Genomic DNA, 22,973 nt, shown 5'->3' with positions numbered 1-22,973 from the left:
TATGACATAAAAAAAAATACTTCAATTTCCAAAGTGCAATGTAACTAAAAATATCAATGTCTTTCAGAAAGAAGAACAGAAAACAGAGAAATGGGAGGAGGGGGGCATGATTGGTGGATAGAGACAGGGAATGAGAGATGAAGGAGAGAGAGAGGTGGACAGAGAAAGAAAGACAGATATATATGTACAGACAAAGAAAGATATGGAGGGAGAGAGAACGCAAGAGATAGGCAGCGAGACCGAGAATAAGAAGGAACCCAAAGAGAGCGAGACAGAAAAGGAGAACCAAAGAGAGAGGGAAAAAGAGAAAGATGGAGAGAAATGGAATTAAAAATATGATGTTCTAACAAAAGGATCTTCCAACAGTGATGTTCTTTGACGTGAGTCGTGTCAGTTCAACTCTGATCCTGTGAAATGAGGAACTGATCAGAGACCTCAGTAATAGTGAACTTGTGGGAAGACTTTGTGAATACATACAGAACAACCCTTTAATCCAGGCTCTGTCTTTTTGAGCAGTGGGAGTGAAACATAGCTGTCGTGTGGTGATGAGAATTCATAATTGCAGTATTGCCGTTTAATTGTGATTGCAGTACACGGTCAGTGCATCCTGTAGAATTGTGTAATGATTGCTTGTCTGCCTGAATGAATTGATGTCGTAACAATTAATTTGATATAAAAAACTGGTCACGAAAGCTTCCTGTTTTTTTGTTTGTTTGTTTGTTTGTTTGTTTGTTTGTTTTTAAAAGTGTTTTTCTAAAAATGCATTACAGTAAACATGAAGTACGGTGACCTGCAGAGCTGAAACTCTTAAGTCCGGAATATCAATGCTGAACATCAACAACATGTTCAGATAGTGACACTGCTCTGATGAGGTTGTAAAATATAAATTGGTTGGGTTTTTATTCAGTTATTCATCTGCAAATGCTAGCTGTGTGGTGCAATTGCTTTTGGACTTGTTTATGTGCGTGTATGACGTATGTATACACAAGAACTGATGAGACGTGCTTTGCGGGATAGATGACATGAATTTCAAGTAGTTGCAAGCTGCAGCCGTTTTAGGAAATGATTTCCCGGGCTGAAGTGATGGCGCGGAGTTTGGGAGGGTGAGATTGAAGAGTTATTTAAAGCAGGGAGCGAAGTGATGAATGTGTAAGTGAGAATGCGTTCAGTGTTGTGACTGGTGAGACAGGCGCCTAGGCTGAGTTCAAGTAAATGTCGGGGAAGGAAAAATGACGCTGCATGCTAACCTAATGCATTCTAATCACACCTTGCTAACAAGTGTGCAGCCATTTATATCCTGAGAAGTTGCTCATTGTAGTCTATCCACACACTCAGGATTTTGCTATGTTGCTATATACTTTCGTTTTTGTTCCTTCTCTGGAACTCCTGCTTTGTCTCTCAGCAATCACTGTAAATCATCGAAGTTTCAGCTTTACACATGTGGACACGAGTGTTAGAACCACAACTGTGTCAGCAGAATTTTTAATGAAACTCACAAGGCACAGTAGCGGCGTCTCAAAATCCCTTAATACACAGAAATTTGCATCTAATCAAGAAACATGCAGGTTTATATCCAGACTTATTCTCTGTTTCAGTTGAGTATTAAGGTTTAAAATCATCATCGTTAATTATGATCATAAGCCAAATATTGAACAGTTTATAGCAACAGAATGCAACCTTTTCTTTTACATTTTGCATTGATTATGGAATAAAACATGACCCTGAGTTACTGCTACCACTAAAAAAATTATTCGTTTTTCCAATAACCCCATGACCTGAAAGTCGTTATTTCTCATAAGCTAAAGCAATTTGTTGGCAATTTAAATAGAAATACTTTTAATGTTGTTACGTTTAATGTTGAGAAACATCCACAAGGTTCTTATTACTACATATCACCGTTGTTATCATTCATCCCATCTCTATTCTTTGTTTTGAAGCTAATAAGACAGAAAAAAAAATGTTTGTAATTTACAGAGAAACCTGAAGTCCGTCCTTTGTCCCGGATAGTTCCTGTGGTGCTAAACTTGACTGTTACAAAGAGAATCTGTGAATTCCTTTCAGAACTGCTATTGTTAAATGTCTACAATTTTAGGATTGCTCAAATGTTAAAAGTTTTACCACAGAAATTTTTTTTTTTTTTGGGAAAAAAGTCAGTATTAAAAACCCAACTACTTTTTGTGGTGTATTTTGTCTTGAATTCAAAGTTGAGAGGAGGAGACTTGCTTCATGGCCTTTTGACAAGAATAAATGGATAAAACTATAAATGGATAAAAAGTATTTGTTTTTTTTATTTATGTTCTTTAATAAATTTTAAATGCAACTGTGTGCAAATTGCTGTAGGGAATTGAAGCATTTTGGAAAACCCTGTAACTGCATCTGTATGTTGATTATTTTCCTAAAACAGCATACTCAAGTTTTCTTTTCTTACATCGATTTATTACACTAGGTAACTTTCCCTGGGTTCAAAAATATTTCAGTTGTCTAAGTTTTCTTTTTTTGCACAGTTAATAAAGAATGTGTAGAGACTAAATGGATCAGTAGATGAGACTTGTCTAATTGCAATATACTGAGACTCTTTATTCTACTCAAGTTCACCAACCATGTATAAGCTTTTCTAGACTTTCTCCATTTTAACTAGCTAAAGAGGAATTTGTTTAATTTTACTCTTCCACAACACGTTACTCTTTACTGATGAGTTGCAAACCCATATATATTTCGGGCCTTTGGTTTAAACAGGAGAAGAAAAAGAAGGCTGGTGTTTGCGATGAGGAGGACGAGGAGGAGGCGGAAGAGGTGGTGGCGTACCTGTCAGGGGCTGATGATGAAGAGTTTGACCCCAGTGTACTCCCCGACCCTGACAAAGTATGCAATTCAGAGGATGAAGATGAAGAAAGGTAAGTCTGCCTTTATGAAAAGGCTGAGATATTTTTATCTTACTTATCCATTTCATATTCCTCTACTACTGTGAAAAAAGCAGCACATAATGTCAGTGTTGCTGTGCTTCTTCTTCATACTCTCTTCCCTTTATTGCTTCCTGTCTTTTCAATCTCTCTGAAATCTTTGTGGAATTCTGCGGCCTCATAAGGATTACAATTCTGTTGAATTAAATTCAGGTTTATTTGTCTAGCACTTTGAGTAATAGACGTTCTCTCAAAGCAGCTTTACAAAAATCTGATTTCTGTCATTTTAATTATGAACAGTAGTTCTGAACTGATCATTTCTTAGGACGTTGAAATCTGCCGTGTCTTAGTGAGATTATCCACTGCAGCACGAAGGTGAGGAATAGACTGGGACACTATTTTATAATAATTTATGAACCAAACGGCTTCAGTAATAAAACTCTAAACTGCATGTTTGTCATCTTAAATAAACCTGCAACAAAGTTTTTCTCTCACATGATACAGTACTGTTGAAAGTTTACATCCCCTGTATTTGGATACGTGGGGAAAAAGAACTGCAACTGTTTTACAAATGATCAACATAGAGAAGAGCTCACTAAATTTGTTGATGAGAATGAGCATCAACTGAACGAATATCTTTTGAACGAATATTCGTTCACTTCCAGAGAATTGCAGAATCAGTGCAAACGTCTTACTATGACATCCTTAACCCTGAAGAAGAGCACAACATGTGCTTCTCATTGCTTCCTTATTTTCTTTTTGATGGACAGCCTACAAACTACTTGCTTTTGGACATGGGTTGCATTGTCTCTGCAGTGTAGATATATAGTGCTTGATTTTCTGCCTTGTGACTTTTGTGTAATTTGCTGAGATGTACAGTAACTCCGAAGCATTCTATACGAAAAGCGAACCAGAGCATCGAATCATAAGCCTGTAATTATCTCAAAATGAGAAATTGATTCTTGCTGTACTTAATTACTGCAAAGGCTCTCACCGGGTCTGTTGGGCCTACACTTTGATTAGGTTTGCAGCACAGTCACTCCTGTGTGTATGAGCCTCGGCCTGCACTGCATAATTGCTTCTCAGAAGAAGTTATTCCCTTATAGATGAACAAGATTCATTTATTGTTGGCGGTGTAAGGCATTGATCCCTGTGCTGGCAGTAAACTCTATAAAACGTGTAATTATGTTCAGATTTAAAGCAGGGGATGCAGTGAGAGAAGGCATTATTTCTAAAACGTACTGTATACAAACAGGGTTCTGTAGTGTGGGTGTTTTACTTGAATTTGTCCCCTTAACATTAATGCAAGATGAATTTAGACTTCGGAGCACATGTACACAAGCAGATGTAGACTTCTGAAGCCTACCACACCTCCACATTTTTATTTACTAGATAAACAAAAGTGATTAAAAAGCTTTTCACACAGCAGTTGGCTCTCTGCTCCACATGTCTCCACTTCATGTTCGAAAGGTCAGAATTTCCCACAAATCATTTTTCACCTCGTACACTGGTTTTCGCTTCCGTAGCAACCGAGCCAAAGCTGTGGGCACAGTCACGTCGGTTTCTCGTTTGTCTCCACCCATCAACGGAGCCTAACAATTTTCAGATCCATGTGCAAATCCTTAAGAGCACATCTCGCTTAGTGCTGGAACAAATTCCCACTTAACATTACTAGCAAATACACAATCACCTCACATTTTAAGTCGATGTTTGAAAAGGAATGTAAAAAAGTTGACCAAGAAAACATCACAGCAAGTACCAAGTTTATTCCCAGTTTTAACACTATTTTAGTCGTTAAATCACCAGCAAGTTCTGAATATTCATATTACAGAAAACACCAGGGGGGAGATAAGAGACTGTCTGCACTCTGACAAGAAAGAAAGAGTAAAATTGCTCTCTTACACTCCTGGCCACATATTCATACTTTAAAAATCTGGCACGATTTGATGGAAGCATTTAATAAATTAACACTAATAAACCAGTATCACAAGGCAATTATAAAATCTCTAACATCTATTAATCAATTTAGTAAAGTAATAAGGAAGCTGGGAAATAACAGCCACCAGCTTTAATTAGCCTCAGAGAAGGTGTGAGTGCTTTTTTGATGCGTTATAACATCATCTTTTAAAGTCTGCACTGCTGTTACTCTGTGTTCAGAAGATTACATGAGAGAATTTTAGAACAGTTAGACACAGAGTATTTTCTTAATGAATTAATATTTAATGCTCAATTAAATATGTTCATTAAATTTGAGGAGATTTACAGTTGAAAAACTTAAAGGGATTTTTTTTTCTTTTTTTCTTTCTGGTTTTATACAACCTGTGGTTACTTCTGCTTTCCTTTTATTTTTTATTCCTGCAAGATGAATCAAATTTATTCATTTATTCCTAGCTTATTTCACATTGCTTCCTCTCTTCCCCCTTCTGCCTTTTCCTGCTTCCCTTTCCTCTCTCTTCCCTTCCGTCCCCTCCCTTCCCCTCCCACTGTGCCTGTTCCTTTTACTGTTCCTGTGGTTTTGTGTGTCTGTGCTTCCTTGAGTAAACTCATTCATATATTCATCCATTCATCAGTAAGCTCTATATCCTGGTCAGGGTCACCGCGAATCCAGGGCTTATCACAGAATCACTCAATAATTTCTTTTCACACTTCCTTTCAGTTTATTAGAGATAGCAGCAGGTGACCTGGGCCACTCCCAGTGCCTCAGACAGCAGCACTGACTCTGATTAATGCCCGTTGGCTGACTGTTTACTGCATGGCTACACTTGCCGAATGCAGGAACGACTTTAGGCACTGTAAATCTGAACAACTTGCTCTCGGCCTCCCTCCACAGGCCGGCCTTAATGCGAAGCAGCCGCTCTTGCATTATTCCTGGGCCCAGAGCCAGGACTTGCACTACAGCTCTGGCTCATTTATGTGTGCTACCTGTCCTCCCTGCTCGCTCCACTGCCCTCACACACATCACCTGTCACTGACTCTGTTCTCCTGGCTCTACTCCACATCCTCCCACCTCTGGAGCTGAGCTACTTTATCCCCTGTCTACCTGTATTACCCACATCTTAAAATATATTGTTCTGAGCTTCTGCCTGTTCTTTACGAACGGCTCCGTCGATGCCTCTTGTTCGGAGCGGAGTGGAGCCAGCGCTTCCTGTCTAAATTGATATTCAGCAGCATGTCTCAGTGCTGTTAGGAACTGGCCAGTGATTTATGGTAGTGAGTGCAAGTCGACATGCCTTAAAAGGCTAATGATGTGTGCTTGCTGACTGTTAAACAGATTGAATGACATTTAATGCCCTTTCATGCAAGTCTTAGTGACTGTGCAGATATGAAATGCACATATGAGAGAACGGGGCAGTTTACAGCCGCAGCCATGATTACATGCAGCATAATATGATAATACTCTAGTATTTAGCCGGATTCATCAAAATATATTGGAAACAAGTCCATCTGAACATGTATTTCACTACTGAGTAAACAGATGAAGGGCAGACTGAATTCAGTTTCTTTCCACTCGGACGAGAAAGGATCATTTATTCAATTAGTTATCTAGAAGGATGTTGTAGAGGAATGATGCAGGGCACAAATGGTACTTCTCACTACATTCTTGAATGTAATAAACGTTCCTCATTTAGCTTATGTGTTAATCTGATTTTATATCATTTGAGATTTGTTTAAAAAAAATCTAATTTTATATGGGTTTATCCATGAGGGTTTTTTATTGGATCGTAAAAAGCAGCTGTTTTCAGTATTTAACCCTCAGTAGTCTTTTGCTTCACGTTCGTACACCAACTTTTCCTTGTTTACTCTTTACTCACTCTTTACCTCGAATGCTTGGTGTGATTTATGTATTTGTTTATTTATTTTAAACTTTTTTTGTCCATTAACTTAACTGCCTACCTGCAAAAAAAGAAGTATCTTTATAAATTTGGTTAAATTATTGAAGAATCTGTTTTTTTACAATCAGTTATGTATTATTAGTATTAATTATTAATGTAAAAACATTAAATGATGTAGTTATGATAAAAAAAATAAATCAGATAACTGAGGAAAAACATTCATTGTAAAAAATGCAGAGAGGAAGTAAGAGTCTTTTTTTTCTCTATAATATACCAATTGTGAAATTTTTCATCAAAAGTATTCTTTGAAAGTTTCAACCTCACCTTCTGATAAGAACCTTTTTGGTTTATTCATGTGAGCTGTGAGTGAGAAACCATTAATATTAAATTACAACTTGCGTTTTGTTATGGCCTGCAATTTCAAAAGGTTCATATTTTTCACAGCATGGAGACATTTAGGGGAAGGCAAAAGCCATAAATAAGACCAAAATGTATAATAAAGACAAAAAGAAAAATTGAACCAAATACATTTCTACAGCCATTATTTGCCCTGGCTTTGTGCTGATGCTTCATTATGAAACAGTGAAACAGTGATTGAGGAACGTTTAGATAAGAGGCTTAAATAATTCAGCAGCAGGTCTAGTTGAGCTCATTTAGCGAGATGATGCATGGGTGTGCTCGTGCATACACGTCGCTCATCATGCAGGATCCTGGTGAACTCTTTCAAATCGTCAGGAGTGTGAAGAGAGTGCTTACAGCCCGAGCTTGGCGGAAATTACATCTACGCAATCTGAGCTCAGGTTGCTCCCCCAACCCTGAGCCGGTCTGCAGAGAGAACCTAATTCGATAGAAGAGAGCACATGCAGCACATACAAGCTTTATAAGATTTTGTATGAGGCACAGAACCACTTTTCTTTTTGGGAATATGTGGATTAATTTTGCTGTTCTAAATACCAAACCAGCTCTTCATTAGAGACTGCTGTGTTCAGGATTGTGATAATCTTTTATCCTTTGCCTCTTGTAAAGCAGTGATGGCCCTGAGCTGGCGGGAAGGAAGAGGACCCACAGCAATAGAGAAGATGATGATGATGATGATGATGATGATGATGATGATGGACACTGGGGGACAGGGAGGAAAAAGGCCAAGCATCACAGCTCGGAACCTAAGCCTCTGGACACCGGTCTCTCACTGGCTGAAGATGAAGAGTTGGTGCTGCATTTGCTGGGAGGCCAGAGTTAGTTTTTTATCTCTGAACGCAGGACCATGTGTCTGTGACCACCGCCTCCCTTACCTCACACTTCATGTAATGGACTCGAATTATGTTCCCCTCATGCAATTCTACAATGTGGTGTTAGATTTTGTTTTGTGAAATAAAATTAATGATGCACAAGAATTTTTTTCATCTTATTGGAATTTGCCAGATCATCTTTCTCTATCTGTATACACCAGCCTGTCATTGTCCACCAGAGATAAATCTGGAAATTGAAATTTCTTGTGTTTTCATGTTGTCTACAAAGTGTCAGTTAGAGACACAGATAACGGCACTGCTGATTCCAATCTTAAAGCCCCTAGCATACTAAATCCCCGATTGCTTTTTGGGTCAATATTGGTCTTGTGGGAATAGTCTGCATGAATATTTGGTACAGTATTGAATACAAGGTATAGAAGTATTTAACTAGAACAGTTTTCTTTGTGTTGAACATGGAAGCAACTGTTAAAACACTGATTATTTTTCCAATAACAGCAAATTCTGAAGCAATTTCTTAGCAATTTGCCTACAATTAATTTTTTTTATCCTGCAAACAAGTGCCTTAGCTGGTACCACAGAAGCAATATTGTAATAAAAAGAGCAAATTAATATAAACCTGTGATTTCTCCTAAAACTGGAACTTTTACAGAAAGTTAATCAACACCTCAACATTCATCTTTTAATGTCATGGTTAGGTTTTGTTAGGTTGCTCATAAAAAGCTCTGTGTGAGTAAATGAGCAGCACCAGACATGTGATCACTCAGTGTGCTTTCAGCTTTGACATTTTAATGCTTCTGCCACGAGATGATGGAGACATTATGTTTTTCAGTTGTCTGTGTGATTCTCTAAAGATTCTCATTAGAGTGATATCTCGAGAACAATCTGTAGGATTTATATGGAATTAGAATTGTATCCAGCCGCTGTCATACGTCTAAAAAAAATCTTCCTTCAATAGCTGCCTGCTTGCCTGAAGCATATTTGAAGGGTATTTCAAGCAAACATCGGTAAAAAGCCAGAGTAGGCACGGTTGTGCTGAAGACATCCATGTCAACGCCAAAGGAGCTGCTGCCAGCACTGACTCTGAAAATGGAAAAAAAGCAAACAGGGATAATGAAGTGCAGATGGAAAGTGTTACTGAGCATACATGAAGAGATACTGTATATGATTATGATATTTCATTGCCAATATTCCAACACTGTGATGTGACACCACCAACACCACAGGAATATTCACAGGTTAGTGATGTGACGTCCAAGTCACACAACCAGATCTTTTATCCAGATTTACTGCTGTGAAAGCTACAACAAAGGCAAACCACCTCCTTATCACATTCTTTATTACTGAAACTAGCTATGACTGGTAAGTGTAGTCATGGCTACAGTGTTGATGTTGTGTGACCTGCTTTACATGCAATTCTTGGAGCAAAAATTCTTTTCCTGAAGGCACTCTTAAGGGTGGCAGGTTTTTTTACATGTGTGTATACCAGGATGACTATAATTTATAACTTTGTATTTGTAACATTGTGTTCTTTGTTTATTCCTCTTAGTTTATAGAATAGAAGGCCACACCCATTAGTATGTTTTACTCTTTAGACTATTCAGTGGACTCAGCTTGTGTTTTATCATCTTTGTATTCTTTATTCAAATTCTGCTGGGTGATTATCATGACACCCAAGTTTGGCGTTAAACAAACTTTTATTATTTTTCACACTGGCACTTTAAAACCCGAAAAAAATAACACATTCAGGTTCCATCTGTATGTTCTTGTGTTTTAACTGCTCTCGTTATTTTTTATGTGCAACATTGTGCATCTGTCCGATCTCGGTCTCCTTCCACTTGGCCTGCACAGGTTTTATTTTCTCTATTCTCCTTGCTGAGATTGAAATAGAAATGTCTAGAAGGGAAAGACTCGGTAAATGGCTTGTTATTCTCCGTCAAAGCACAAAGGCCATCTGCTGAAGTATGTATTTATCAGTATTCACCCAGCTCATCTCTGGAGAGCCTGTGCCTTTGGCTCTATGTGAAGAATTGACTCTCTGCCATGGTTTAGAACACGGGTGACTTTTGAAGTAGCAGACACGAGACGCATGAATTGTGCCATGGAGGACTTTATTACGATTTGTCCTAGTTGTGTCTTTTTGATTACTGCAGCTCTTTAAAATATGCCAGCACGCTTGCTTTGTCATTTACTCTGGGGTGCTAATTTCTGCTCATTATCCAGCCAGGCCAAAATCTGAAATGGGACAGATGGTCTTGTGAAATCGCAAGTCAAATCCAGTTGCCAAATAGTTTTATCTCAACTCGGAAGTGATTTGTTGCACAGTAGATAGGGGAAGTAAGATGCATGCGATCCAGTCAGAGCTGTTGACATGGTGTTGATAAATTGTGTTTGTGTGCAGGCTAGCTGGTGTGAGTCTTTGTTGTGTTTCAGTTTTTTGTAAGCTGCTCATCCACTGAGTCCTGCCTAGAGAGCCATTTCCTCCTATTTCTCTGATTTAATAAACCATTTCGTCTCAGAAAGACGTGGAAGATTTCAATTCTATGCCTGGACCATTTCTGAATAACAATAGACCAGAAGCACAATGGGAAGACGATCATTAGAACTAATGCGAGGATCGCAAGTGCTCTCTCATAGATTGAGAATGCAATGCTTGCTGCATGTAAATGCCTTCTTCCCCAAAGTGGAGTATTTATTTTATTTATTATTAGTAGTATTTTTATTATTTTTAGAAAAGTCCAGCCATGTTAAAAGAGTGGGTGTGGGAAGAGCTGATTTCCCTGCATGCTTTTTATTGCCTAGTGCAAAGCTGTTCTACACAGGATTGGATTTGTGCCTTGGCATAGGATACACCATTTATTGACGTGGGTAATTAAAGTATATGGATCCACGCCAGTGCCTCCTGGGAGAGGAGATGTGCTTGCTCGTCACAGTCCAACGGGCCAACACGGATTTATCGTATTTGGATCCTCTCCCTCTGTGACTCACTCGTAAGGTGTGAGAGCAGCTCCTAAAATCGTGGGGCATTGTGAGTTAATGAGTTGGCCTGGGGGAGATTTTTTGTTTTATTCACTCTTCACTTCTGTGCTTTGTGTATGTTTTTTTTCTTTTATGATCAGATGAATACACTGAACTTAGTTTAATAGCCAGTGTTCAAAGATATACTTTAGTTCTCTCTCTTATTCTGAATGTAGTCAAATAGCCAAGATATAATGACTGTCTTACAGTCTGCAATTAAGTTCATGAGTATATCATCACACGCACCTTATATCACATATAATTTTAAAAATACACTTTTACAGTAAAACATTATTAGTTTTTTTTAATGCTCAGAATGATGCTGCATGGTGTTCAGAGGCCCATTTAGGTTGTATTCCCTCCTCACACCCAGTGTTCTCAAGGATAGACTGTAGATCCTCCATGACCCAGACCTAGAAGTGCTCACAGGAGATTAGTGAATGCATCCACACTGCTCATTGCTAAACTGCTAGCTATTTCATCGCTTGGTTATTAATGTGAATGTTGTATTTCCCCTACAAAACTAAACAATGTAGAGTGTTTCTTTGATTTGTTAAATAGATCTTACAATGCTCAGAGTGTATTTTATAATGTTTATAATCTTCAGTTCCTTTTTCTTAATACAAACGCTTCTATTGAATACATTTAGAACGAAAATGCACTAGTTTGTTTTAATAACAATCAACTTATGGGGTGTTATTTTCTGTAGTTGCTCACAATTTGATTTTTCCTGAACACTAACCTTGTTCCTGGAGCTCTGTTTTCCTCGACAGTAAATCAGTCTACAGAATTCTGCAGCCGTGGTCCTGCAGAAATAACTCTCACCCAGGATGTTTCAGTGCCTTCCCTTCTCCCTTCACATTGACTGACACTAATATTGTGACAACGCTGTAGGAGTAAATGGGGATTACACACCGTAAGATTGTTTTTCTCAATGCACATTGCTTCCACTGAATGCCATTGTAAATAAAGAAGAACCCGTGCCAAATGCAAAAGCTTAGCTACATGACAAGCAGGACAGGAATGTGTCCCTGAAGGATGATTACTTCTACATAAACGCCAAATGTCAAAATGCAGGAATAAATTAAATATTTATGTTAGCCCAAACAATATTTGCGAGCTGTCAATAAATGTGCACATGGCAAAAATGAGAAGAGGAATGTAAATGGTGAAGGAAGATAAAGGATGACTCTAAGACAATGTATCATTTGCTCAAGTCAATTTTTGGCCAAGAATTAGCAGCTAGTGGAACTGGCACATGTTTTGGAACATAACTTTAATACTCTTGGTTTTTTGGTAGAAATCTGCACTTTGTCAGTGATTACCCATGCTGCCTTGTTGGCCTGCTATTTTAGAATTTATACAGCATTAAATAAAAGGCTCATGTGTTAGCAAATATACTGATTTTCTTAATAATGCATGTAAACATTTCTCGGTTTACACTTCTTTACATACAGTATTACAATAAACTATATATCCCATAATAATTTGATACTGGTGGCCTGTAGCGTCTAAAACCAGTCACAGTAAATTGTTCTTTTTTTTTATTTCTTGCTTCTACAGAGGTAGTAGTGACGATGTTTTGATCACTGTCAGCCATCTTGGATTTAGATTGGCTTCACTTGGAGACACCTTCCAAAAGTGACCGTGTCTTTCTATAGAAAACTTCAACATATCAATGATTACATACTGTTCATAACAGTATCATTAGAACAAGCTAATGTGTAACCATATCAACATTATTATAGACACCTTGCACAAAGGGCTTTGACTGATAAAATGCCCAGAAGCTGAAATTGCTTGGGTTCTTTGTCTCAGGCTGTCAGTCTTCAGGCTCTGATGCTCTGGACTGACAGGACTCACCTGGCACAAGACCAGCTGCTGAAATGGAGCAAAATTAGATAGGTTCTGAGGATGGCAGTGTCATTACATTGTAGTTGGCACTCTATGACCTGTCACGGTGCCCAGTGTCAGCCCTGTCCTAGTCATTCGATTAGTTGGATAACCCATTAGGGCAGAGAAAAACCAAAATATAAAAAAAAGGTGGACTGCATATACAGGGTACTTTTTTAGCCAGTTTTGAGCATATATTTAAAAAATGTCTTTAGCACTACACAATTACAGAGCAATTTCTGTTAAGGTATGGTGTGCGTACCTATGGTATGGAGTTTGGTAGTGACCTTACTTAAAGGCAGTGTTTATGGACTGTGTTTATGCAGTGTTTAAAACCCAAACATTTTTCTTAGGTTTAATAGATGTAAGGTGTTTGTATGTTTTATTTAGGACAAATTCTGACTGGCATATGTTCTAGCATCACAACGACTGGTTTTACTCTGTGTGCAGAGTTTTCCATGTTCTCCCATTACAAATATGGTATATGCAAATGTATAGTATTCTTAAAAAAGAAGGGTTTATTATAGGTCCTTTTAGAAGAGTTAAGAGTATTTAACTTCTGTTTTATGCTGTTTAAGAAAGAGGAACTTTCAAGAGGAACACGTAGAGTTCTAGATAGGTGCATCAATGAGACAAATGAAGAACCCTTTATGCATTTTAAAAACAACTGCTTTCTAAGAGACAAGCTTTAGGAACAACTCTTCAGGAAAGTCTTACTGTGATGTCTTCAGCTTATTGTATTTTAATACAAACTCAAAACAAAATACAGGCTTTTCTGACCGTGTCATTCATTAAGCATTCACTGAGGCGCTGAATTGATTATTTATAACTGCTTAACCACAGTGATTGCTCCGTTTGACCCGTGGTGACACTGAGACGTCGGGATGATGACGTCACTGCCTTAGTTCTGTGGAATGTGCGTGTGTACTGTGTGTTGGTGGGTGGGTCGGTGGGTATGTTGGCATGTTTTTTTATATCTTGGTGTAAACCAAATTCATCCTAAGGACAAGAATATCAAATAGTTTTGACTTCATGGGGACATTTGACTGGTTAGCAAAGCCAGTTGGTTTCATTTTGGTTACTGAGATTAACTTTATGGTTAGATTTTAGGTGTAGCATAGTACTAATTAGCTGCATTCATAATTATTTCATTACAAAGGATCGGAAGACAAACGTGCTGTGCTGTGCCGTGTAGTGCTGTGCTGTGCTGTTTCGTGCGTGTGTGTGTCAGAGAGAGAGAGAGAGAGAGAGAGAGAGAGAGAGAACTGGGGGACTAGGACAGCACTGCGCCCGCACAGGATTATCAGCTCCGGACTGCTGGAACACTGTAGAAAGCCGGAATCTGTCGGTATGTTTTTAATTCGAAACGTTTTATATAAAACGGTCAGATTATCGTTTGCACCTTCGGTGTGATTGATTAACACTGAACTTATCCCGTTTCCAAAGCGGGCGAGCTCGGATTGTCGGTGTAACCGGCACCACGGCCATTACCGTTTTTTTTGGCGGCGTGCATAAGGAAACCGACGCCTAACTGTCACTCAATCCGGCATCATTACAGTGTGGGATAAATCCCTGCAGTCCAGTGAAGATGAGTTTCAGGACCACGGAGAGTTGGCGGTGCGTTAACGGCACTTGTGCGGAGAAAGTTGAACCCTTCCCTCCACCGCTCTCTTCCACCTTCGCACTCATCCTCCTTGGCGCCGCGATCGTCGGCATTGTGGCGCTTTCTCTAACAACGCACCACTGCCATAAAGGCAAAATAAAGAGGCGGAAGATTCAGCGAGCTCAGGATGAATATGAGAGGGATCAACTCAGCCCTGCCCCGGCTGCAAAAATAGCGGATCGCTGCGTGATCGCGCGTCCTGCCGTCGGACACACCGAACCTCCGCCTGGCCGTCAGGATTCCGTGTCTTTGTCCGCGCAAGCCGGAGCCGTGGAGGTCGGAGTCCTCGAGGCTGTAGCTGTATCACGATAACATGGAAATCTGAACTATAGACTTGTATATGTCCTGGATGCATTGTGAAACACCCATGCCGCTCAGTATTTCTGTAACATACGTGGGACATACGTGCATTTTTCTGTTCTCCTCTATAGAAAAAGGAGTAAAATAAAACACTCATTTAGGCTATGTGAATATGTTTTTCCTGCTTTCAATATATTCAGTAGCCATTTATATACACTACACTGTGTGTGGACGGTAATTATGTACAGAAGAACATCAGGCCAGCTGTGGACTGTAATGAAGCTCCTCAACCTTGAGCTTGCAGTGATACCTATTGCTGCTGTCCAAGGTGCTGATCATATGATACTCTATGCTGATGTGTCTACTGCTCTAGAACGTTTCTGATGAACAAATTACGTTTTTATGTAATACGAATTGAAAAAAAAACTCATTTTAAATCTACTGAAGGGCTTTCAGGTCTATACTATGTGAAAAAACATTTATTTTGCCTGAACTTGTGTAAAGTGAGAGAAATTTGAGAAAGATCCTGTGATGGTTAAAGGAATTTGAATTGTTATTTATGCGTTTACTTATTAATTTGCCAAATGTCATTTTAGAAGTCAGCTTAGTCAAAAAGCAATTATACCAAACATATATAATAAGAAATCATATGTACATGACATGTTTAATAAAGTATAACCTACATTTGCAGAACACTTAACCAGTTGAAATAAATCAAAAAAGGATAATTAAGTCTAGTGATAAAAGAAATAATATTAAATTTTACTGCTGTTTTTCTATTTTGTTTTTTGAATATTTTATAGTGTATTAATGGAAGCTAGCTATTGTAGTTGCAAATTATTCATGCTAAATAAAGGTTATTAAACTATGCACCTGGAAAATTATTCATTATGAATTAATTAATTCTTCTTCTTCTTCTTCTTCTTCTTCTTCTTCTTCTTCTTCTTCTTCTTCTTCTTTAAAATAAAAAAATGTGCTGTAATTTGCCTGATATATATGCTGAAATTACAAATTTGTGAACATATGTTGAACCCTACAAATTTATTTATTTATTTTTACACATGTACACTCCACTAATATTCTGTTTCCAGTTTGATCTCAAGCTGAAAGTCACTGATTTTAGATGGTTAGATTTCAGTACACGTCATTTTTGGTCATCAGTTTGTGCTTTTAATTTGATAAAGTGAATAAAACTAACAATTCCTTGATAATAAGATCTTAACAAATGCATAGTCTTCAATAACTATCACAATTTTATAAATAAAGATTTTATTATAAATGTGATTTGTTCATTTTCACTGGAGCAGACTGTGGATGTAAATGTACTAGATTATGAATGAATATAATCATCCAGAAATAATCCAAAATAAACTTGGAATTAAATAGTTTCACGATTTGCATAGATTTGTGTGACTGATATTTAGGGATGGTGTCTGCTACATTATAATGTAAGAGATCAGCACAGGTAACACAACCCTCTTCAGCCTTCAGGAAAAGCTTGTTAATGATTCGAAAAAAATCAGAACCCTTGGGATTTTGCCAATATTACTACTCGTTTTTTTATCACGAGGCAAGGAGCTATCAAATAATCCCCTGCTGCTCAAAATACCAAGGTGTTTTGGAGGATTTTGGAGTGTGAGAATTTATTATAAGTACTATGCCTGTGCGTGGCCTGGAATTACCCAAAAACTTTGTCAACCCTCACAGTTACATAACAGGTTAAAGCAGAGCTAACAAGGCTTCCTGATTCTGTTTCTGTTACAGCATGCCACATACCATTCAATCGTGCAGTAAATATGCTTCTGTTTCCTTTCAGCCAAAAGCTTATTTGGGAATAAAGTTCACTTGCCTCTCACTGTCAATCCCATGTTGATTTGTGAGTGCATGCATCTTTCATGGCAAACAAAGTTCTTAATGTTTCACTTCGTATCATAAAACCAATGGTGGGATTTCATGAGTCTGTCAGTCAAGCTGTTTTGGGATTTAGGCTATATAATAGGGCACTTTTTTCATCAATCAAAAGTTTAAACAGAAACAGCTCAAATGTATCCAACCCTTGGGTTATTGAGTCACTCCTAACATGTCTGAGGCAGCTCAGTGCCTCTAGGGAAGACGCTGGCCTGCCAGTCAGATAAGTTTGAACATGTGACTCACACTGGCGGAGAGCTACAGCAAATCAGCAGCAACCAATGTGAGCAGTCTGTGTAAAGGCTGGTTTATTTAAAGGCCAGAGAGGGCATGGGACAACCTGACTGAGCACCAGGACTCCTCTGCAAAGACCTGGACCCCAGCTCTGAGTCAATATGGCTGACACAAATGTTAGAATCAGTGGGGGGGCAGTCAGATTTGGAGCCACTTATGGAGGCAATCGTCTGTTCTCAGGGGCCAAAGGAGGTGGAGGTTCTAGCATGGTTCTGTCCCGTTCATTTGGAGGGGCGAGGGGCACAGGAGCTGTCGGAGGAGGTCTTGGTTTGGGGTTTGGATTTGGAGGTCTAGGTCTGAGTGCTGGTGCAGGTGCTGGTGGAGCAGGTTTCGGCTTGGGTGGTGGCGCACTTGGCTTAGGTAGTGGTTTGGGTATGGGGGTTGGAGGCAGCAGAGCTGGCAGCTTCAGGGCTGGTGTGGCTCCACTAAGAGCACGTCTGGGTGGCCGTGTCTTCAAGATTGGAAGTTATGGTTTTAATCCATCTTTCTTGAGTACCAGCACAACAGTGGATGCAGGTGTCAGTCCGGTACCCACCATTGACCCCACACTCCCATCCATGGACTGCGTGCGTATCACACGCTTGAAGGAGAAGGAAGAGCTGCAAGTCCTTAATGACAAATTTGCAAACTTCATTGATAAGGTAAGGCCACTTGTCACAATGGTACTATTAATCTTAAATCTTTTGTACCTCTGAGGAACATGATTTGACCCAAAGGAAAAACTGTTGTATCTCTGAGAATCCAGGTACATTAGCATTCGTAAACAAATCTTTATTTTTGGACAGTCTTTTATTTCTTGCTGAAAATGTAAAGCAAAAAGATTTGTTAGTCTTTAGAGCATTTGTCTTCCTTTGAAACAATTAATGATTTCTCTGTATCTTCAAAATAGTTTAATTGTCTTATTTTGTAGAGATTTCTGCACCAGAAAAGAAAAACTATAGGAAGAGTCAAGAAACATGCTCATGAAATTAAAAAAAATTGCCTCCAGGAGAAGGATCATACTCATTACAACTGTCACTTAATCATGATATTTATTGTAAACTTGTTATAAACCCCTAATCCTGAAGTTCTGTGACCAATTTGATTCAGGCTCGGTCACTGGAGCAGCACAATGCTGTACTCAGAGCCAAGATTGGCATGTTTACCAATCCTGAGCAGGGTGGTCCTGCCAGCACCAGCATACTGCTCACATCAGCTATAGGAAACTACAAAGCCCAAATTGATGCACTTACTGCCAATAAAGAGGCCATCATTGCTGAGATAGAACACTATAAAGGCATCATCGCTGACGTGCAGGCCAGGTAGGAAATGTGTGTTAGAATATGAATGAGAGCTATATATGTGAGTTTGTATTCCGATTGGTGCGGGTGACGTGCAATAAAACATTTCTTACCTGACTTGTAAGATATGAAGAGGAAATGGCTCAGACCAAATCTCTGGAGATAGAATGGAGCACTTTAAAGGAGGTAGGAAAATTTTCCAGAAATTTTGATTTTAGATTTAATTTAGAGTAAACATGTACTACTGATAATTACTGTATATTGATATTTCATGGACCTACACAAAATAGGCAATAATATTGAAGAAACCAAGAGGTCATTAAAAGGCTTAACATGATACTACCAGCACCATGCTATAATGGATGCTTTTACGCTTTTAGATTTATGATATTTCATTTTCAGGTTGTTACACTGCAAAATGTTTGAGGGAGGTGAATATTCATTTGATGCACTGTATATTAATCTTTTTTTTAACAGGAGGTGGACAACCTTTACCTTACAATTTTTGAACTGCAAGCTGGTATCAGTGGGCTGGAAGATCAGATTGCTCTGTCAAAGCAGGTGTATGATACTGTGAGTACACACAACCCCAAACACACTCCACCACCCCCCACCCCCCGCCCGCCCGCACGCACGCACGCACGCACACACACACACACACACACACACACACACACACACACACACACACACACACACACACACACACACACACACACACACACACACACACACACAAACATTTATTTTATGTATTATATAAATTGTGTTTTCTTGTGACATGAAAACCATCTCACAGTGTGTGTGGTGTTTGTACTTTTCAGAAAGTTAAAGAGGTCAGAAATATTGTGACTGGCAGCATGAAGTCAGCTGTCTCCATCTCAGTGGATAACGCAGCACAGGCGCAAGACCTCACCTCTGCCCTTGGAGACGTTAAAGCTCACTATGAAGCTCTGGCAAATCGCAGCAAACAGGATGCACTTCTCTCCGTGCAGGACAGTGTACGAATCCTTGCTCCAGATCCTCCTTAATCAAACAGCAACAGTCAGATCAGTCGAATTAATTCAGATCAAGATTTTCCGCCTAAATTACACTTTACGATCATTGTACACAGTGTAAACGTATACAATTTGTATGCCTGTGTCTCCCCCTAGTGGACGTTTAAAGAATATAATATAATATAATATAATATAATATAATATAATATAATATAATATAATATAATATAATATAATATAATATAATATAATAGAAAAATTTATAAAATAGAAAAAAACTCTAATCTATTTACTCTAAATAAGAGTTTTGCAATTTAGGATTTATTAGGATTTACTTCATTTATTATTCAGTTGTGACCTGGAACCTAAAAGGGATTAAATATGATTTTATGTCATTAATCTCCACAAAATAGATAAATTAACTAAAAGGTTCTAACTCAGCATGGTGCTACTATCAATATCGGTTGTAATACTGGTTCTGCAGTTTTTAATATGTTTTGTTAATGATATTATTATATATTATAAAATATAATATTTGCCAATGTTTTGTGACTGTAGATCTCCATGATGGCCATTTCAACTCAGCCCAATATTCAATCCCTCACTTCAGCCAAAGAGGAGCTGCGAGTCTACAAACTACAAATTGACTCTGTGCAGAGAGAAATTGACCGACTCAAATCACTGGTGTGTACTTACTTACATTACTTCATTTTTAATTTCATACTTCTTAATTTTTTGCAAATCTAGAGGTAGTCACTATCATTTTTCAACTTTTTTATTATCTTTTGTCCTGTATATGTAGCTTAAGTACAATTTTAGCAGAATTTAATTTCCTGGTACTGACAAAAAAAATGTATGTATGTATAATTTTTGAAAAAATTTAAGAAAAAAAAAAAGACATTCCAGTAGTCTTACCTCTAATAAATGAAATTCGGATTTAGAGTTTAATTTAGAAATTTGTGCTTTAAACAACAATACTGGTGGAATTGAAGAACTGGACTTAGACATTCATTATTAGGTTTTTAGTAAGCAGAATTTTTTAGTTGTTGGTAATTATACATGTGACACAGGTAGAGTAAAAGGTTTGAAAGTAATCAACAACAACATGGCTGAGTGAGAAGATTCCTCACAATAGCATTACTTTTATCTCTATATCTAACAATGAAGTGTTTGTGTGTGTGTGTGTGTGTGTGTGTGTGTGTGTGTGTGTGTGTGTGTGTGTGTGTGTGAGAGAGAGAGAGAGAGAGAGAGAGAGAGAGAGAGAGAGAGAGAGAGAGAGAAAGAGAGAGAGAGAGAGATTGTGTGTGTGTGTGTGTGTGTGTGTGTGTGTGTGTGTGTGTGTGTGTGTGTGTGTGTGTGTGTGTGTGTGTGTTTTGTGTATATTTGTTAACTGGATGATGTTTTTTTTCCTCTTCCAGAACACCCAGCTAGAATCACAGGTAGATGATGCTGAATCTCACTCCAACTCACACATAGACACCTACCAGGAACAAGTGGATGTGCTCAAGTCCCAGCTGGATGACCTCAGAAAGGTTCTTACTCTCATCTAAGGCTAAATACAGCTCTATAGCTTAGCGTGTTCTTGGTTTACTTACCCACTTCTTTTCTGTTTGATAGCAAATTACACATTACGGACAGGAATACCAGGAACTTCTGGCCAGCAAAATGTCTCTGGATGTTGAAATCACAGCTTACAAAAAACTCCTGGATGGTGAGGAGAACAGGTACAGGCATATTCTACAGGTTTTTCATTCTGGTTTGCTAAAATATGGAAAAAAATAATACATGCCAGGTGCGATTACTTTACGCCTAAACATAAAAGTTAATAGTCTGATAAAGATTCTGGGATTTTGCAAGTTGATTAGATTAGAATGCTCCAATACAATATTTCAGCTATAACATTTTTCAGGTCACAGAATATTTAATAATAAACATTTCTTGTACTTATGTACTTATATATGTTCTTTGGGTAGATGATTACATTTTAGAGTAAAATTTAAAAGCAATTCATTGAAAGTGTAACTGTAACATAGTTTTTTGTTTTGGAAGCATTTCTCACTCAGCCATGTGTTTCTAAATGTCAGTTTGTGGTCATACAGAATGTCATTGTGTGTGTGTGTTGTGGCAGGTTGAAGTCTGGGGGTGGTGTCACAGTGCATATGTCTAAGACAGCAGTAGGAGGAGGTGGAGGAGGAGGTGCTGGAGCTGCTCTGGCTTTTGCTGCAGGAGGAGGCGGAGGAGGAGGAGGGTCTGGGCTTGGAGGTGGATATGGCTATGGTATGGGCATGGGTGTAGGAGGTCTTGGAGGTGGCCTTGGAAGTGGTTATGGAGGTGGCCTTGGAAGTGGTTATGGAGGTGGCCTTGGAAGTGGTTATGGAGGTGGCTTTGGAGTGGGAATGGGAGGAGGAGGAGGAGGAGGATACGGGCTAGGAACAGGTGGGAGTAGCTATGTATCCTCCAACTTGAGCAGCAGCTCTCGTAAGTATTTTTCTCTCCATTAATTATTACTTTTTGTAACTCCACTGATTCATGTATGTCTGAATAATTTTAAATTATAATATAATACAAATAGAAAAGCTTAAGTTGATTTAATATTCATTAGGAAAACATTTGGTCTTTAGCAAATCAATTAAAAAGAGAGTAATTCATGACATTCTCTTTTCCCTTCCTCAGTCTCAACCAGTGTTTACTGAAGAAACTGAATCATCCAGCCTCTTTAACACTGAGCCACAAAAACAGCAGCGTCGGCCTGAATACTGCTTCCTGAATTAAACTCCAGCTCTTTTTCTTTCTTAAGCCTTTACTATCTTCCAACTGAACAAATACTTCAAGTTTCTACAGCTCTATAATTTTGGGTTATTTTCCTCTTTACATATTCAATAAAGCATTTCCTACTTTTTAAATTCATAATGTTCTAAGACTTAATAAAACAATGCTCAAATAATGATGTAGTGTATTTTATATTTCCTTCAAATGTGAGATGAGCTTAAAAACATGGACTGTTTCCTCCCTTTTGATTTGCCAGGTGCTTTTATCAAAAGTGGCTTAGAAGTGAGACAGAATCCAATATAAGCATAGACTCATGTGGAAAAAAGTCCTGAAGCCTTAATTGTTCTGCAGTTTCATATAGAATTTATTGATAAAGTTTACATTTTAAGTAATGAGGTGTTTTTAAGAGTTCAGTGCTGAGCGGTTGGAGGTTAAACGTGTTATTGAGGCCCAAAATAAACTATACCACACAGTATAATCTAATCTAATTTACATGTGTGTAGGCTTACAAATGTGTAGGCTTCACTTGTCTGATACTACTAACATGAGCATAAAATCTGGTAAACAGAATGACCCCTTTCAGCACCACAAACTTAAGTATGTGTGAAAAGGGTGTAAACATTGTCGTTGATGTTGTCACATGCTGTCACAATCCAGCTCAAGGGAAATGTATTGCTCAAGAATTCTAGGAGTGTCTTCAAGTGTCTTAATTTGTGACCTTTTACCATGTTCTGTTCATTTTCAGTTCACACTTAGCATTTATTTTTGTAATGATCCTTCTTACAGTCAAGTGTGATGTGGTGTAGGTGTTTGTAGATTCAGTTTTTTTTTGCTTGTTTTTTGTTTTTAATAGAGCATCAGTAAGATAAT

The 22,973-nt window shown here is 38.3% G+C and overlaps 3 protein-coding genes across 4 annotated transcripts in view; all 3 read left to right on the top strand.

Annotated features, from left to right (window-relative positions):
* The window catches only part of ddx10 (DEAD (Asp-Glu-Ala-Asp) box polypeptide 10), a 33,117-nt gene extending 24,990 nt beyond the window's left edge, over positions 1-8,127 (top strand). Inside the window, exons 17-18 of one of the 2 annotated variants that reach the window (XM_047805788.1) lie at positions 2,737-2,894; positions 7,763-8,127. In XM_047805788.1, coding sequence (XP_047661744.1) covers positions 2,737-2,894; positions 7,763-7,973 — 369 coding nt within the window. In that variant the 3' untranslated portion in view covers positions 7,974-8,127. Of the gene's footprint in view, positions 1-2,736; positions 2,895-7,759 lie in introns of both variants that reach the window. The other variant, XM_027157298.2, reaches the window with a different exon arrangement.
* Positions 8,128-14,479: 6,352 nt separating this feature from the next.
* Positions 14,480-14,866, top strand: si:dkey-183i3.9 (uncharacterized protein C11orf87 homolog). The gene has a single exon (XM_047805889.1). The coding sequence runs from the start codon at positions 14,480-14,482 to the stop codon at positions 14,864-14,866; it is 387 nt and encodes a 128-aa protein (XP_047661845.1).
* A 2,196-nt stretch (positions 14,867-17,062) lies between these two features.
* On the top strand, positions 17,063-22,278 carry si:dkey-183i3.5 (uncharacterized protein LOC566445 homolog). The gene is made up of 10 exons (XM_027157459.2): positions 17,063-17,697; positions 18,146-18,357; positions 18,462-18,522; positions 18,814-18,909; positions 19,161-19,337; positions 19,893-20,018; positions 20,753-20,866; positions 20,952-21,058; positions 21,463-21,812; positions 22,008-22,278. Exons 1-10 carry the CDS (start codon positions 17,158-17,160, stop codon positions 22,025-22,027), a joined length of 1,803 nt encoding a protein of 600 aa, XP_027013260.1. The 5' UTR covers positions 17,063-17,157; the 3' UTR covers positions 22,028-22,278.
* Positions 22,279-22,973: the final 695 nt, after the last annotated feature.

Source organism: Tachysurus fulvidraco, chromosome 21 (assembly GCF_022655615.1).
Source record: "Tachysurus fulvidraco isolate hzauxx_2018 chromosome 21, HZAU_PFXX_2.0, whole genome shotgun sequence".
NCBI lineage: Eukaryota > Metazoa > Chordata > Actinopteri > Siluriformes > Bagridae > Tachysurus > Tachysurus fulvidraco.
The sequence above is the reverse complement of the archived record's forward strand: the minus strand, read 5'-3'. Positions and strand labels throughout refer to the sequence as shown.

What these genes read in the sequence shown, in the direction of transcription:
- si:dkey-183i3.5 (XM_027157459.2), top strand. Translation starts at nt 17,158, where the DNA reads ATGGCTGACACAAATGTTAGAATCAGTGGGGGGGCAGTCAGATTTGGA. An exon ending in TTCTCTCCGTGCAGGACAGT is followed by an intron (nt 19,338 to 19,892) that starts GTACGAATCCTT and finishes TTGTGACTGTAG; the next exon opens with ATCTCCATGATGGCCATTTC. An exon ending in TTGACCGACTCAAATCACTG is followed by an intron (nt 20,019 to 20,752) that starts GTGTGTACTTAC and finishes TTCCTCTTCCAG; the next exon opens with AACACCCAGCTAGAATCACA.
- si:dkey-183i3.9 (XM_047805889.1), top strand. Translation starts at nt 14,480, where the DNA reads ATGAGTTTCAGGACCACGGAGAGTTGGCGGTGCGTTAACGGCACTTGT.